The sequence below is a fragment of the Denticeps clupeoides genome, chromosome 5 (genome assembly GCF_900700375.1).
Source record: "Denticeps clupeoides chromosome 5, fDenClu1.1, whole genome shotgun sequence".
NCBI lineage: Eukaryota > Metazoa > Chordata > Actinopteri > Clupeiformes > Denticipitidae > Denticeps > Denticeps clupeoides.
The window spans coordinates 2672921-2689439 of NC_041711.1; the positions used below are offsets into that span (position 1 = coordinate 2672921).

Sequence of the window (16519 nt, forward strand, 5' to 3'; positions counted from 1 at the left end):
CTGTTACGAGTCCACTTCCTTACCCACTGGGACACCACAGCCTTAACAAAACCACCAATTGAATTTTTGTATAGCCCAAAATTACAAAGAGTATGTCTCAGTGGGCTTAAAAATGTCCATTCTGTCTGTCTCTGTCACCATGAAGGTAAGGAAGCAAGCCAACCATCGTCAGGAAGGTGCTCTGCAGCTCCTTTTAAAATATCCTCTCCTTAATGCGGTGCAGTCGTCCTGTCCCCTTGGCAGAAAAACCGTATGTTTCCACCCCATGCTTCACAGTTGGGATGGTGTTTTTGGGTTGTACTCATCATTCTTCCTCCTAACAAAACGAGTGGAGTTCAAAAAATTCTATTCTATCTGACCGAGGAATCCTTCACCCATGTCACCTCTGGTTCCTCCAGATGGCCTTTGGCAAACTTTAGACGGGCCTGGACATGTGCTGGCTTGAGCAGGTGCCGGATTTTAATCCATGACGTCGTAGTGTACCTTACCATCGTATTGTGGTCCCGGCTCTCTTCAGGTCATTCACCAGGTCCTCCAGTTTGATCCCTCAAGGTTCTTATGCTGGAGCCCCAGTCATCTCACGTTCAAGTTCAAGTTGAGTTTAATTGTCATTTCAGATACATACGTGTTAGACAGAACATAGTGAAATGAAACAACATTTCGCCGGAACCTGGTGCTACACGTAACATTTAAACAAAGTTTCAGACCGACAAAAAGTGAGCGCGTGCGACGTCGACAAACTGGGCTATGAAGTGCATGGGGACGCAGACGGAGTAAGAGGACCATTTAACAAAAAACATGTAGACAAGAAAGAGACAGACGGCGCTTAACTGGTGAATTGAATAATGAAGGTGCAAAATAGCGCTGTGCGAAACAGAACAGTGCATTCATAGATAATATTTTCTAAACATATAAGAATATGTGTGTGTTAGTCCAAAGGGGAAAGTCCCTGAGTGTTCAGTGTTCTGATGGTCTGTCTGGCAGTGAACAGTTTCCTGCTTCCCACCAAGATGTCTGCCCGCGGTTCCCTATCCCATCCCAGCCTTGTGCAGGTCCACAGCATTGTCCCTGGTGTCCTTAAACAGATTTTAGTTTTTTTTTTTAAAGGAAATTAGTTCAAACAGGGGCAATTAATACAGGTTATTGAGTGGAGGACAGGAGTGATTCTTAAAGGACAAATAACAGGCCTGTGAGAATCTGAATTCTTGCCGATTGGTAGGTGAATTCTTATTTCATGCAATAAAATGCATAATAATGATTTTAAAAAAAGTCATACAATGTACTTTTCTTCAGTGTATTTGTGCAAATACGTACAAACCCATTCCTGTTCCCTGACTAGATTTCCACGCCGGCGCTTGCTGTAAATAGCTCTGTTTTTATTCGTCTCTGGGCTTCATCAGGAGTCGTGTGCGGGGCCGCTCTCCCATAGAAGGAAGCAGCCGGCGCTGCTGTTTATGGCCCTTCGGAGGGGAAGCTGCCAGCGCGTCCCCGCTTTTTCCACATTAACGCTCCGCCTGAGCGCCTGAAAGAGGTGGTGACCTCATTAAAGTCACATACAGCCACCGTCCTAGTGGAGCCACGGTGAACGTGGCAGGGTCCTTTTGACACAGGGCAGCATGGCTGCAGGCTCCAACAGGTTGGAAGTCTCAGTGTCCAGTTTCACTTCTACACTGGACACCTGACGTTGCATCAGCCGGACTGGGTGGCCACGGTGACACCACGGCTTTTATTTACTGAGGACTGTTCCGAAGCAGCATCATTCGGCTGCAGCCAGTTACTGTCTCTAAAACAGGAACATTTCGATGCCATCTGGCCCAGCGTCCATACGGAGATGACGTTTCAGGGGACTCAGAAAGGTTCTTGTTTTAAAAATGGGTTCTAGAGGGAATAATTTTGTGAAAACGCTGATGTATCAGCCCAGTGGAACAAGGTTTTTTCCGCAGGGAGTATTTAAATTTTTTTTTTGCATGGAACAAGAGCACAAGAGATATATGTAGTGCAATGTACAAACCAGTGCAGGGAGACATACGTAGAAACTGGCTTCATTGTGACTACTCCATCCCTCCAGGGGGCGCCACAAACGGAGGAAGAAAAGAAAAAAAAAAGTCTTTCTTAAAACTAGTTGATATTACAAGCCCAGGTTAATTTACCTGCATAGCAAACCCCATTAAGTAGTAGTAGTAGTAATAATAATAATGATACGCAACTTTCCTGTCAGGGCCAATAATCGGCAGATTCACAATGTGTTTTTAAAGGTAAAAAATGCCTTTTGTTGCAAGAGAACAGAGTTCAAATCTCCACAACACCTTTTTATTACACCACTGAGTAGCGAAATGGGGACAGAAAACAATGACCTATAACCCCTGAAGAAAAGACGAGGGTGAAGACACGTTCAACTCACAGCAAAGGAGAACTAGATGCCAAACAAAGAGAGCGGGGAGTTACAGACGTAGAGAGGGGTTAGAACAGCTTTCGGGACGTTCTCTGCGTCTTCGTGTTTGATGACGGGCGTCCCGTGTGGACGCAGGTGTTTCTAGAAACCAAAAACCCTTTTTCGTGGACGGGGCCTAAGGCAGTGAGATAGTGTCTCCACTCGTGGATAGGTGTTCGAATCTGGGCTTCCTCGGTGGAGGAGGAACTGCCATGTCAGTTTTTATTATCTTTGATGACGAGCTTAACAGCCCCCACCCATAATCCTTTTGGCCCAGATTCCGTCGGACGGATCACCCAGCGTCGACTAGGAGGGCGTGGCTTTCACCAAGTGTCCCGTCACGTGACCCGTCCTCACATTCTCCTACAGCCACGAGCGTGAATGACTGTAGAAGTACTCACCTGTTCAGGTAAATGCTGTAAAAGAGGACAGGGCTGGTGGCACCCTACAAACATCTGGGCTTTCAAATCGCTGTTTTGAAGGTATTCTATGCCAAATTTTTGCTCTGCTTTTATGTCCAAGCAAACACATTTCACACCAAAGGGCAAAAAAAAAAAAAAGAAAGTTATTATTTTTAACAGTTATTCCCGTTAAAATTCTGTTCAAAACGCCTGCGACCCACAATGTGATCGTGAACTTGCTTACAAATGCTCCAAATTATTACAGCTCAAATAAAGCATTTTAATCCTAAAAATGCAGCCCCTCCATCTGTCAGACAGACGTCAGGAGTGTTTCACCTGTTCACCACGCTTCATAGTTAATACTACAGGCTGATATTCAGAGAGCAAATCCGCTGTCAGTTGCCACGTGCATCAGCAGTTGCACCACAGATGGTCCAGGAGTTTCCGGATCCCTCAGGAGACCATCCGCCACCTCATAAGGAGCATGTCCAGGCGTTGTAGGGAGGTCATACAGGAACATGGAGGCCACACACACTACTCAGCCTCATTTTGACTTGTTTTAAGGATTTGACTTCCATGGCTTGATCATTTTTGTATGATTATGTCGTCAGCACATTCAACTACATAAAGGAAGTATTTAATAAGAATATTTCATTCATTCATTCAGATCTAGGATGGCAACTTTTTGTGTTGCCTTTGTTTTGAGCTGTGTACAAGAACATGACCTGTGAACCGAGGGTGGATGAAATAAAATGGATCGCCGATGGTTTGCTTTAGATGAACACTGTGCTGGGGTTCAACAAAGGTCTACTCTGCATCTTTATACGAATGTTTGGATGTTCTTTTTCAGGCACACCAATAAAATTCACCGCTGCGCTTTAAACAGTTTATGTCAAATTTGAAGGACAAGGTGGCAAAGGAGAACATTTACACAATTTACAAAAAACTTTTTTTTTTTATTAAGTCTGCTTTTACATAAAACCCTATTCTGCCCAGAGGAACAAAGTGCATCTAAAATGTACAAAAAAAAAAAAAAAAAAAAAAAAACAGCAGCAGCAGCAGACAAAACGCATTAGTTCGCCAGCGCGGGGGAGGCTGCTGTGACCTAGTTAGGCGAAGATGATGCCACGAGGAGCGATGCGCTGCAACGTGGGCCCGGCCTCACAAAAAGAGCAGAGTCTTCAGGAACTGTTGTCCTTGGGATAAATTAAAACCAAAACTATAACTTTATTTTACATGATAGCATGCCTGAACAAACAAGACCGCAAATACAATAAAAACTGGTGCTGAAGAAAAAAAAAATGAAGTAGAGTAGATTTAATGGCCAAGAAAAGGAGAATTTTTAAACTGCAAGATTTGAAAATAGCATGTCTGAGCCATCATGACCCGACCAGGGCTCCACCATGAACATGTTCCAGCTCTGCATATCAGAGCGCTGGGGTGGAAGAGGTCAGAGGCAGCAGCTGCAGACCCTGAACACAACACGGGCAGGACTGGGGGAGAAGGGGGGAAAAAAAAAAAAAAAAAAAAAAAAAAACCTTCAGTCCTTCATCGGTCCAGTTTTTCAGACGAGCATCTATCTACTCCTGATTCGACCACCAGTGACACCCCCACTACTGATCCACAGCACCCCCTACTGGCCTGGTGGAGCTCTTCACCTGTAGCAATTCTAAAAGTGGTGGACAAATGTAAAAATCTGCAATGACCATTAAACAGAAATGACCTGTGAGGTTTGGCTGTAATGGAGAAGAAACCAGGAATATCAGGAATATTCAGTCCCTCAGAGTCGGAGCGGGATCACAGGCCAGTACTTGGGCTGCTTGCGGTCGCAGTTCCGGTCAAAGGTCAGCTGCATGGCGGCCTCCATGGCCTGGATGCGCGGCGCGTCTTTCCCGTACAGCTTCTTCATCTCGGCACTCCTCCTCTCCCCGGGACGCTCCATAGGAGGCGCCGCTGAGAACCTCGGAGCGCTGCGAGGGTCTTGGTCGGCCAACACATACGTGCCATGGCGCTCCGCATCCTCCTGCTGCTGCCGCTCTGCGCGAGAGAAGAGAAAGTTAGGGACAGTGAATAACAATCTTGTTATAAAGCATAAAAAAAATGTAATGTTCAAAGAATGCTGTCTGTCTCATTGCTGTCTCATTGTCACACATGGTCACTTTATGTCAGTATGTAAGGTTGTTTAAATGTTACACGTAGCACCAGGGTTGTTTCGTTTCACTCTGTACTGCCTAACATGTACGTTGGGGTGGTAGTAGCCTAGTGGGTAACACTCTCGCCTATGAACCAGAAGACCTGGGTTCAAATCCCGCTTACTACCATTGTGTCCCTGAGCAAGACACTTAACCCTAAGTTGCTCCAGGGGGAGTGTCCCCTGGATAAGGGCGTCTGATAAATGCTGTAAATGTAAATGTACGTAGCTGAAAGCTCAACTTGAACTTGAGTGATGGTTTGATGGTTACGGTCACTCTTAACTGCTGGAAAAAAAAATGCTGGTTCGGATTGAATCTGTTGGTTTAGAATCTGACCTGTGTCCATTATGGATATCGGAAAAGTGTTAATTTTGTAAATTCAAAATGAATACTGTGAACAGTAAGAACTGGATAATGAGGTGGGAGTGGCCTAATGGGGAACAGAACCCCCACGTACCACCATTGTGTCCAGAGGGGGATGGGCCCTGTAACTACTGATTGCAAGTCGCTGATAAATGACGTAAATGTAAATATCTGAAAGAGAAATTGTGGATAGGAAGAATGAAATTATGGATATGTGAAAATTCATATCAATTCTAGCTATGTGAAAAGTGAAAAAATGCTTGCCATAGGTCAGCATAGGTCACGGTGTGATTGGCCAGGGGGAGGGATAGCAAGAGGACTGTCTCACCCCCAAAGACATTCAGGGTTAGGAGTCTTGCTCAGGGACACGATGGTAGAAAGTGGGGTTCGAACCCGGGGCTTCTGGTTCATAGGCCGGTGTGTTAACCACTGGGCCACTACGGCCCTGTGACATCACGCATCACACACTCACTGAGCTCCTCCCGGTGTCTCTCGGTCTGAGCGAAGTACTCTCGCAGCTCGTCGGTAATGTCCATGCGAGTGACGTCACACTCCACCCCGCTGCTGGACCCGTCCGATGTCTCCTCTTCCTCCTCCTCGGACCCCGAATTCCCCGCAGCACCCACGTGCCAGTCGGAGGAGCCACGGGGCCACGCCACGGGGCCCCAGGCGGCCTCCAGGGCCTTGCTGTACGCCTGTCGGTGCCTGTGGAGCCAGCTCATGGCCTGCTGGTAATGCTGCCAGTAGCGGGCGTAAACGGGGCTACAGTACCAGGTATCGGGGTGCGACCCGCTGGCCTGCAAACAAACAAACAAAAAAGATGGAATTAAATTACAGTTGTTTTTTTTTTTACCGCTGACTTTTTTTTCTGAGGTTAAACTTACCATCACGTGAAAAGATTATGCTTTTCCTGCCGGTGAAGAAAATGGATAACTGCGCGGAACTTTTTACACAACGCTAGAAAAAACACGCACTAACTTCATACCTCAGCACCAGGCACTTTGTTTACTACTACTACACTTCTACCGCATGTTGCGCAAAGTCCGCGGAGCGCTGCTGCTACTACCAAGGTACCCTGGCGCTTCTTCTAACGCTAAATGGCTGACTTGACCGAGCGCATGCGCGCTGCTGCCCCCTGCAGGCGAGGCGGGGACACGACGCAACGCAAACTGCGCAGGTCCCGGTGACGGAGGTTCGTGAATCTCGACGGTCTGGCGAGAACACGCAGTGCCTCAGAATTCAGAACTCCGGGCGATCAACCTTTGGGTGAAAACGATTCATTTCGTCACAACGAATCTACTCCTGCTCTGCCGAAGAACGAGGACGTTTTACACCCCAAAAGATCAGCGCTGTCGTACTACAACTTTAACGGACCTAAACTTTTTGAGTCCACTGGCTCACACGTGGTCCAGATTAACGCGAATTTCCCGTTATTCATTTAACGATGCAGCAGCTCCTGTCGGACAGTTCTTAAATGATCATGAAATGGAGGCAATAACAACCACCTTGTTGTAATCTTGCATATTTCGTGTACTATTTTCTGCAGCGATTGTACATGACGTGTGTAGAGTGAGAATAAAAGGCATTCTATTCTGTTCTGTTCTAAGACCAGCAGTGGACTGCTACCAGAAATTACTCTTAGAGATTGCTCATACATTTCAGTTACTTTATATTAAACCCCCATGAATAGGGGGCTGTTTTGCTGCTTGTTTTTTATGCATTTAAATTGTATTATTTACATAGATACTTTAGTTTCTTTGTTCTGTGGAAGTACTTGATAGAATGACAATATCAGAATGTTAATGTGAATTTTGTTCCAATGGACGGCTGCAGATGTGACGATGGGGGTCTTCACTCCAGGCCTACCTCCATTAGGCTCTGGTGTTACTTAATGGCCCGATGATGAGTGGGGCAGATGTTCCTCCAGGACCAGGGCTGGGGAAACGCACCACCACTGACGAAAAAAGCCACGACCACATGACATGACGGGGCTCGGGAGTCTGTCAAAATCTTTATTTCATTCAAACTGGAAGAACAAAATGAGCACACAGAGCAGGGCGCACTCGTGAGCACAAGACAGTGAAGTACTACTGCACTATTCAAAAACCCTGCGTGTGTGTACATCCAATTTATTACATGCCCAAAGACTGACTAAGTCAGTGCAAAAATTTCACAGCTGGCATCAATGTCTAGGAAAAAATGTGCAACGACCAACACAGCAAAACCAACTGAGATCTGACTGCAGAGCGGATTTATTTGCATAAGGTAACCCTCAGAGTGGTGACAATGTCATTATGGGAATGTTCACTACAGATTAAAAGGGTTCTGTGAAATGTCAGCAGTCTGAAGAACAAGCCAGCGTTGGGAAAGATCCCAGAGCCTCTGAATGGGAGCAGGACTGAAATGGATTTACCTTCAGGTCGAAAACGGAGCACCGCTGAAGACTTTGGCGTAGCATCTGCGCACTAACTGCTACACTGGTGGAAATAATGCATACTTGTGCCACAATAGGTTAAAACAGATATTGGGGGTAGTTAGGATTTCTCTGCACCCTCAGCTGTGTGTGTATGTGTGTGAGTGAGTGAGTGTGTGCCTGCATGCATGTGTATCTCAGTCCAAGAAATCAAAATCAAATCAATGACAGTCAAAGTGACAGTAAAAGGACCTACCACACAGAATCTGTTATTAAAAGAACACGTTTTCCCCCCATTGAGGTAAAATGGGAGAACAGTAGAAAACTAAATTCTTTGGTCAAGATTATTGCCAGTAAGCTCTGGAACCAAAACAGCACGTGCACAGAAAGAGCCACATGGGAAGATTTGCATTGTGGGTAAAAACAGAGGAATGTGGGCCCACAGCGTCGAGCCACAACGGGTTGCCAGGTTTGCAGAAGGATGTGTGCAGCGTAGCTGGTTGCTGACTGGACAACAGGAAGAAGGTGAGCCGAGATTGGCCGAGTTACAAGGGCACGTGACTGAAGAGGTAGGACACAGACTCCCCGTTGTGGGTCCGGCGGATGGCCTCGGCCAGGATCATGGAGATGTCGATGACCTGGAAGGCAGAAGACAATCACATTGGTCCTATTAGACTGGAGTCACATGAGCAGTCCCATGCCGCTGCACAAAGACCAGAGTCGTAATAAAGTTATAAATTTTCCTTCAAACCCCCAAACAGCTGCAGGCATTTAAAAAGCATGAAGGCACATGATAGTTTTTGCACAAAACTGAAAAAAAAATATATATATATATACATTTTTTTAAACTACACTTTAGTTTCTGACATGATCTACTTCACATACAGTTCGACCAGAATGCGCATTAAAAGGGCACCAAAAAGACTGATGTTAATTTGTAAATATGGTTACCACTGGAGTAGTTTTCTGTATATGTGATAAGCCCTTGACAAATTAATTCCCCCCCAAGAGTGTGGTTTCCTTATTCTCTTTTTAAAAAGAAATGTATTGGATTTAAAAATATATATTGTAATAGTAATTTCACACAGTTCATGAGCACACATTAGCCATGGACCTCTAGGACAGAGCTGCAGTAACGCAATAGCGCCTCTGGCGGACCTGCAGTGGTACTGCAACCCCACACTCACCTATGAACCAGAAGACTCAGGTTCATTTTACATTTACAGCATTTATCAGATGCCCTTATCCAGAGCGACTTCCAATCAGTAGTTACAGGGACAGTCTCCCTGGAGCAACTTAGGGTTAAGTGTCTTGCTCAGGGACACAATGGTAGTAAGTGGGATTCGAACCCGGGTCTTCTGGTTCACAGGCGAGTGTGTTACCCACTAGGCTACTACCACCCTTCAAATCCCACTTACTACCATTGTGTCCCTGAGCAAGACACTTAACCCTGAGTGTCTCCAGGGGGGGAACTGTCCCTGTAACTACTGATTGTAAGTTGCTCTGGATAAGGGCGTCTGGTAAATGCTGTAAATATGAATGGATCGCATGTGCCACTTTTCTGAAATCCCATTTCACTTTGTAGAAAGGCTTTGTGCGGAGGGAACTGGCATGAGCTGCAACTCTGTGAGCCTCACCTGGATCTTGGGACACTGCTTCATCTTCTCCTCTTGTGGGATGGTGTTGGTGACGACCACAGCCTCAAATGGGGCGCTGTTGATGCGCGAGATGGCAGGGCCAGAGAAGATGCCGTGGGTGAGGATGGCGTAGACCTTAATCGCTCCTGCTGAGATCAACCTGGAGACACAAACATGGCACATGTGTGAGAAAGAGATAGCACTGTTGTCAGCCCAGTCCCACGGGTCGCACCTGCAGAACATTTTCATTCCAAGATGAGGTGGGAAAACTCTGTATCTGGGAACCACTGAGAATGTGTGTGGGAATCTTGGCCTTGAGTTTCTGCATAGAATGTACGCTGTAGACATGGACCGGTTTTATTTAGTGCATAATCAATATAACTGTACTCTTTTATTGTCATTGTATAGTTGCCGAAACAAAAAAGTGACTATTGTCAGTACAAGATATTGGGAGGGGTATATACAATAATATAATTATATAATAATAATAAAAAAAATTAAGTGTGTGTGTGTATAGGGTTATGGACAGTAAAAGTGAGTGAAACTATTTTAAAAAGATATTTGCAAGGTTATTGCACATGGTCTTAGACAGTAGAAGCAGTGGGATGTCCGTATAGGGGAAAGTCATCGATCTGATGAATTGAGGGTTCTGATTAGCCGCGGGTAGAAGCTGTTCTTCAGCCTGTTGGATTATAACTCATCACAACATTTACATTTACAGCATTTATCAGACGCCCTTATCCAGAGCGACTCACAATCAGTATTTACAGGGACAGTCTCCCTGGAGCAACTTAAGGTTAAGTGTCTTGCTCAGGGACACAATGGTAGTAAGTGGGATTTGAACCCGGGTCTTCTGGTTCACAGGCGAGTGTCTTACCCACTAGGCTACTACCACCTTCTAACACAGGACCAAGTTCTGAAAGCTCCCCATAGACTTTTTTTAATCGTTATAAGTAATATCAGTGAGAGTCACTTCGTTTTTCGTGTAATTTATTGAGCATCAAAAACTGGGATTAGGATGTGTGAGGAAAATAATGTGGCCCAGAAGGGTCAACATGAACGCAAAAGCCGCACCGGAAGCTATGCCCCAATGGAAATGACGCTCATTACTGTAAGTAAGTGAAGCGCTGATGCTAGAAAACATTTAAGTTTCGTAATGAGCAATGTTATTCGATGTGATGGGTTTAAGTTAGGGATCATTTACACGGCGTTCATATATGAAATATTACTTTCAATTGGGGAAGAACAGAAGACGCAGACGCCGCATCTACAGAGTGACCTCTTTGCTTGAACAGCGGGGTCTCACTTGTCAGCGGCGTGGCAGATTGTGCCGCACGTGTCGGCCATGTCATCCACCAGAATGGCCACGCGGTCCTTGACGTCTCCCACCAGGACCATGCGGTCGACCTCGTTGGCTTTTTTCCGCTCTTTATGGATGAGCGCGAACTCTACGTTGAGGCGGTCGGCGATGGAGGTCACCCTGAGACAAAGCACACAGACACGTTACAGAGTGGGCGGGACAAACATGTCTTAGGCTCCACCCACAGGTGATATGCTTCACTGTAAGGGCAAAGATCTAACTAGTAAAGATCTAATTTAGATCTAATAAAATATTGTTTCTTATTTGGAAGCTTTAGACTATTAAACGCACCGTTTGGCTCCCCCTGCATCCGGCGAAACGATGATGCAGTTCTTCCACTCTGGAATGTTCTCTCGGATCCACTGTAGGACCGCCGGCTCAGCATACAGGTTGTCGACAGCGATGTCAAAGAAGCCCTTCAACAGGTAAGCAGAGAGAACCGTGACGTTGACGGCGGAGGGCCGGAGCGAAGTCAAAAGGGGAATTGCGGCGGGTGGAGGCGGACCTGTATCTGCGACGCGTGCAGGTCCATGGTAATGATGTGGTCGGCTCCGGCCACGGACAGCATGTTGGCCACCAGCTTCGCAGAGATGGGGGCGCGACTCTGGAAGCATTTACATTTACCATCAGTAGTTACAGGGACAGTCCCCCCCCCGGAGACACTCAGGGTTAAGTGTCTTGCTCAGGGACACGATGGTAGTAAGTGGGGTTTGAACCTGGGTCTTCTGCTTCATAGGCGAGTGTGTTACCTGCTAGGCCACTACCACCCTATAAAGCACAAGAAGTTCTGTGTTGTTACGTTTTTGTAGCGTTGTGAACGTGAATTGATCACAGTGAAACGTGTCCTCTGCTTTTAACCATCACCCTTGGTGAGCCGGGGGCAGCCATGGCGGGCGCCCGGGGGGCAGACCTCGGTGGCACCTTGCCGGTTCAGGACTTGAACCTGCAACCCTTCGGTTACGAGTCCGCTTCCTTCCCCGCTAGGAGGCCACTGCCCTGTGGAGAAAAATGTTCCAGATGTTTAGGAGAGGATGAAGGAAGTCTGACCAAGTGTGAACTTCACGAACGACATCATGCTGAAGCTTTTTTAATAAAACCATTTTTCCCTACACAAATGTACAGTAAAAAGTGAGCATAAGGAAACGTGTCCTCTGCTTTTAACCATCAACCATTTAACCAACGAGCTTTCGCTCGTATTTCCTCTGCTTTCCTGTAACGTTTTAAGACGCAATGTTTCCCACCATTTATAAAAAGAGGGCGAACAGAGGGACGCAACATTTACATTTACAGCATTTACCAGACGCCCTTATCCAGAGCGACTTACAATCAGTAGTTACAGGGACAGTCCCCCCCTGGAGACACTCAGGGTTAAGTGTCTTGCTCAGGGACACGATGGTAGTAAGTGGGATTTGAACCTGGGTCTTCTGGTTCATATGAGAGTGTGTTACCCACTAGGCTCTCTCCATCCCAAAACTCACGCAACTCATTTACATAATGTAAACCTGACGGGTAGAAGCTGAGTGCGGAGGAGCTTGTGTGTGTGTGTGTGTGTGTGTGTGTGTGTGTGTGTGTGTTTTCAACTCTGCTCAACCCAATCAGCAGGGAGCTGCTCCGAATGGAAAACTGCGACCGCGGCATCACCAAAAACAACGAGAGGATCGATGGGGAGGAGGGCGGCAGCTGCTGTCCCCGCGCCATCTTATCGGCGGTGAAGACGCCCTTATCGTCATTATTTACAGGGGGACAGCCCCCCTGGAGACACTCAGGGTTCAGAAGTATGTGTCTGTTCAGTAGGTGTCTTACCCACCAAGCCACTGACACCCAAGTTTAAAAAGTGGAGAGTTGTACCTTGTCCTTCTTGTCCTGTCTGGCGTACGGGAAGCACGGGATGACGGCGGTTACGCGGGACGATGACGCGATCTTGCAGGCGTTTATCATTATTAAGAGCTCCATTAGATTATCATTTATCTCGCCACAGCCGCTCTGTATGATGTAGACGTCCTCGCCACGGACGCTCTCCCCGATCTCCACGCTGTAAAAACAGAAATAATCATTAAAAATAATAAAAATCATAAATCCTCCTCCTCATCCACAGTGATGCACACGAAGGCGTAAATTCTGAATGCATATGGGACCGAGTGATCAAAACGATCATATTTAGAAGCATTAAAGCTCATTACGTCCTTATGGTGTTGTGGTGGTGGTGGCTGTCTGGGGCAGATCGGTGGGTTTGCGGGGGGGAGGAGCCAAGGCCACCTAGTCACCTACAGACAGGGTCTGAGTGGCTGAAGGACTGGAGATTTGTGTGAATGGGGTAGTGTTGTTGAAAGGCTAATAGTACGAGTTGTAGTACGAGTTGTAGTACGAGTTCGTTTTGTGCTCCAGTCAAATCAAATAGACTCTAAACATGGGTTTGTAATCACAGAATTTGAGAACAGTGAATTATGGGTAATTTTCAATGCCACTTGCTTCCTGTATTTACTTTTGACGTTCCCGCGGCGATGCATCGGACCAATCAGCAGAGAGGACATTTTTTCGTTCGCTTGGACTTTTCCAGACCAGGAAGAAACCGATTCAGACCAGAGCAAACGTACGCCGGCGTGAAAGTGCCCTCTGTCTCGGATCGTGTCGGCATTGTACCCTCCTGTTGGGAAAGGGGGGTGTCGAGTCACTTGTTCACTGTAAATCATAAAACTCTGGATTTTCACCCTATATTTTGTTGGTTGTATGTGCGTTTACTTCCCAGGTTCCCCACTCCCTCCCGGTTGTGTCACGTGTCCCTCAACCCTCCCGAACGTGGTGACGATGATTATTCTGCAGTAAAAATCATGCGTAGTGATAAACATGAGACCTAAACGGAAGTGAAAGAGAACTAACACTCAAATTAATTTTATTCACTTAAAATCAGAGTAAAATCATCTGGTTCCAGCTGTAGAGATTTGGTCAACTTCACTACTCCTCAAACACAAGAGCGCGAAACTCATTGGTCACATGACCAGTCGCTGTGCTCAGCAGAATAGATGAGCCGCTGGCTGAAATCAATTACAAGTCCCAGAAAGGGACCCTCAGCACGTGAGGGCTGGACACGAGATACACCGAGGACATAGGACCAACATTCCAGACTTGGCCGGTTTAAAGTTCAGACTCGTCGCATATGCTCATCAGGAAAGGGCCGTGAATTGATCTCTCCCCTTTACGTGAACAAAGCCCAGATCGACAGATATCAACTCGAGGGGGTTTGTTCATTACTCAAGGTCAAAGGTCGCCTGTATGTCAGAGTCTGGGACAAAGTGAGTGACGAGGCAAATAAGGATCAGCAACCCCATACCAGGGCCAGTCACCAGATTAATACCGTAACACGGACTCTCTGAAAGGAACCTACGTCCGGGCGCTATCCGCAGACAGATTATTTTGGAATATAATCCAATCTTTTTGTCCTACTTGTCAGTCTAACTAATACGAGAATCTGCAAAAGTATCACATCAGAGCCTTCAAGGAACTAAATTGAAAGTTGAAATAAAACCAATCAGGCTGGTGACGCAGCGTTGGGGACGTTACGTCAATAAATAAAAAAGAAAGTGCATCTGGTCTGTAAAAATCTGTGGTTGCCGTGACGTTTGGGGGTTGGTAAGAGACTCTTAAACCTGATTATAAATAAACCAGCTATATCTGTGTGGAATCATTTGCAGGGATGAGTGAGGCATTATGATATTAAATCTGACGGTGGGAGGGGGGTGTGATCGTATGAGAAGAAAAAAAAAAAAAAAAAACACTCAGCTCTAATCGCCAAAAAACAACCGAATTGCGATTTAATTTGCGATTTGTCACTACATTGTGTATTGAAAACCGTAGCGTAACCGTAGATTGAAAAATGATTGTAAGAGCGTCCCTGCTTGCATTTAAGTGGGTGTGGCTTTACTATGAGACACATCAGATTGGTGAGCATGACTGTCCATCATACAGGGATATCGGCGAAACGGCATTGGACTGGGGGCGTTGGGACCGAACACGGCGTGTGGAGGTAGATAGCAATGCTGGACATGACCTGTACGTCACGAAGATCAGCGAGTTTGTTCAACTTCTCGCAACCAATAGGATCAAAGCGTGGAAGCGGGCAGTGTTTGGTCGTCCCGTTCCGAACATTCGCACAAAGCGTGAACGGAGGAAGCCGATATCAGCGTCTCTGAGATCTCTGCCCATTCGGCCGGTCCCGTACTCCCCGCAGCCGCCTCTCTTCCGGCCGCACCCCCAACGCCTCGGGGCTCTGTCTGCGCAGGGGTCTCCCCGCACCGACCCGGACATTAACCGATGGAGCGGAGTCCGGCCCCACTGCTGATGTATGGAGTACCAAGCCCACCGATGCTGTGTTTACATGGCACAACATGCCACTCAGAAAGCTCCAACACTCTGGCCACTTTATTACGGTCGGTGTGGGTCTAGTTATGTGGCTGGCCGGTCGCCTTGTACTTTAGACCAACAGAGGTCACCGCCGTGGGCCTGCAACACCATAATAAGCTGGCTAAGGAGAGTAAAAGCCAGCCTACTGGACGCTCACTGAGGCTTCAGCAGGGCTGTTGAGGGAAACAGACGGACGGACGGACGGACGGACGGACGACACAGAGTCGCCTCGGAGCGTTGAAACGTCACTTCGCAGGCGGCAGGATTCGGTCGCCAGATCTGGCAACCCCACAGCCGAAAACTCGCGCTGCCGACGGCGGCTAATCTCAAACGAACACGCACATGTTCATATTCATATTCATATTCACGCAGACTCCCTGTCCTGCAGCAGCGACAAACACGCCCAACCGCATCTTTACTTACACCGAAAAATCGGAGGTGCTCCGGGGCGGTCACGTGATTCACCGTTCAAAAAAAAAGGAGGCAAATAAAGCACATTTGTATGTTCTATATTAACATGCAATAACATATAATACACGGACGGCCGGACAAAAAAAATAAGGAATACGGCGTCGCCCCGACAGGCGCGCTTCCGCGTAAACAGCGGGGCCGCGCAACGCGCGCACACGTGGGCTGACGCGCTGTGCAGGTCGCTAAAAAAACACGAGAACGTCGCCCACGGTGGCTCACCACGTTTCCTGGTTGCTGAATTTCTTGGTGATGACCTTGCCCAGCTCCAGACCCAGCCTGTCCGCCACCCGCTGGGACAGGTCGTGGTGCGAGCTGCCGCTGAACAGCACGATGTTCGGCATGACTGCTGCGGAGGCGACGGGGCGCACGATTCCCCGGCGGAAGACGCTTCGACCGGCGGCCGGGACTCTAGAAGCGAGGCATCCTGGACGCGGAGTCGAGAGGAAGTGACAAGGGAGCCGCACTAAATACGACGGGACACGTGTTGCCAGATCTCGCGAGAGAGGGCGAGAAAAAGTTGCATAACGAACACGGCGGACTCCTCTTTATTTGAGATTTTGAATATCCAAACACACTACACACAACAATAATCCACATTGTCTTCATACGTTACTGTTACGATGTAATAAACAACTAAGCTTTCGTGAGATCTGGTTGAGCTGGTCGTCTAACCAGCAAACAAGAACATGTGTGTTAGTGTTTGATCCGATCATGGAATAAAAAGTTGTTTTATATTTTGCACGCTCATATTGAAAATATGGGGGGGGGGGGTTCAAGTAATTTTATTTGCATTCCGTTTTACTGCAGACCTGGCAACGTTTGTGCTTCCATTTGATTGGCTTAAACGCGGGGC

The 16519-nt window shown here is 47.1% G+C and overlaps 2 protein-coding genes across 3 annotated transcripts; both read right to left on the bottom strand.

Annotated features, from left to right (window-relative positions):
• Positions 1–4352: 4352 nt before the first annotated feature.
• Positions 4353–6481, bottom strand: gemin8 (gem (nuclear organelle) associated protein 8). The gene is made up of 3 exons (XM_028981438.1): positions 6272–6481; positions 5860–6184; positions 4353–4869 (listed from the first exon to the last, which is right to left on the bottom strand). The coding sequence occupies exons 1-3, from the start codon at positions 6272–6274 to the stop codon at positions 4613–4615; spliced, it is 585 nt and encodes a 194-aa protein (XP_028837271.1). The 5' UTR covers positions 6275–6481; the 3' UTR covers positions 4353–4612.
• Positions 6482–7379: 898 nt separating this feature from the next.
• Positions 7380–16138, bottom strand: LOC114790005 (ribose-phosphate pyrophosphokinase 2). Of its 2 annotated transcripts, none has more exons than XM_028979568.1 (7): positions 15886–16138; positions 12646–12829; positions 11303–11401; positions 11089–11213; positions 10744–10917; positions 9438–9597; positions 7380–8438 (listed from the first exon to the last, which is right to left on the bottom strand). In XM_028979568.1, exons 1-7 carry the CDS (start codon positions 16005–16007, stop codon positions 8346–8348), a joined length of 957 nt encoding a protein of 318 aa, XP_028835401.1. In that variant the 5' UTR covers positions 16008–16138; the 3' UTR covers positions 7380–8345. The 2 variants fall into 2 exon arrangements, with proteins under 2 accessions (XP_028835401.1, XP_028835402.1); XM_028979569.1 differs by lacking the exon at positions 15886–16138 and adding an exon at positions 13280–13507.
• Positions 16139–16519: the final 381 nt, after the last annotated feature.

What these genes read in the sequence shown, in the direction of transcription:
- LOC114790005 (XM_028979568.1), bottom strand. Translation starts at nt 16,007, where the DNA reads ATGCCGAACATCGTGCTGTTCAGCGGCAGCTCGCACCACGACCTGTCC. An exon ending in GACAGGACAAGAAGGACAAG is followed by an intron (nt 11,402 to 12,645) that starts GTACAACTCTCC and finishes AAATGCTTCCAG; the next exon opens with AGTCGCGCCCCCATCTCTGC. An exon ending in TGCACGCGTCGCAGATACAG is followed by an intron (nt 11,214 to 11,302) that starts GTCCGCCTCCAC and finishes TACCTGTTGAAG; the next exon opens with GGCTTCTTTGACATCGCTGT.
- gemin8 (XM_028981438.1), bottom strand. An exon ending in GAGACACCGGGAGGAGCTCA is followed by an intron (nt 4,870 to 5,859) that starts GTGAGTGTGTGA and finishes TCTCTCGCGCAG; the next exon opens with AGCGGCAGCAGCAGGAGGAT.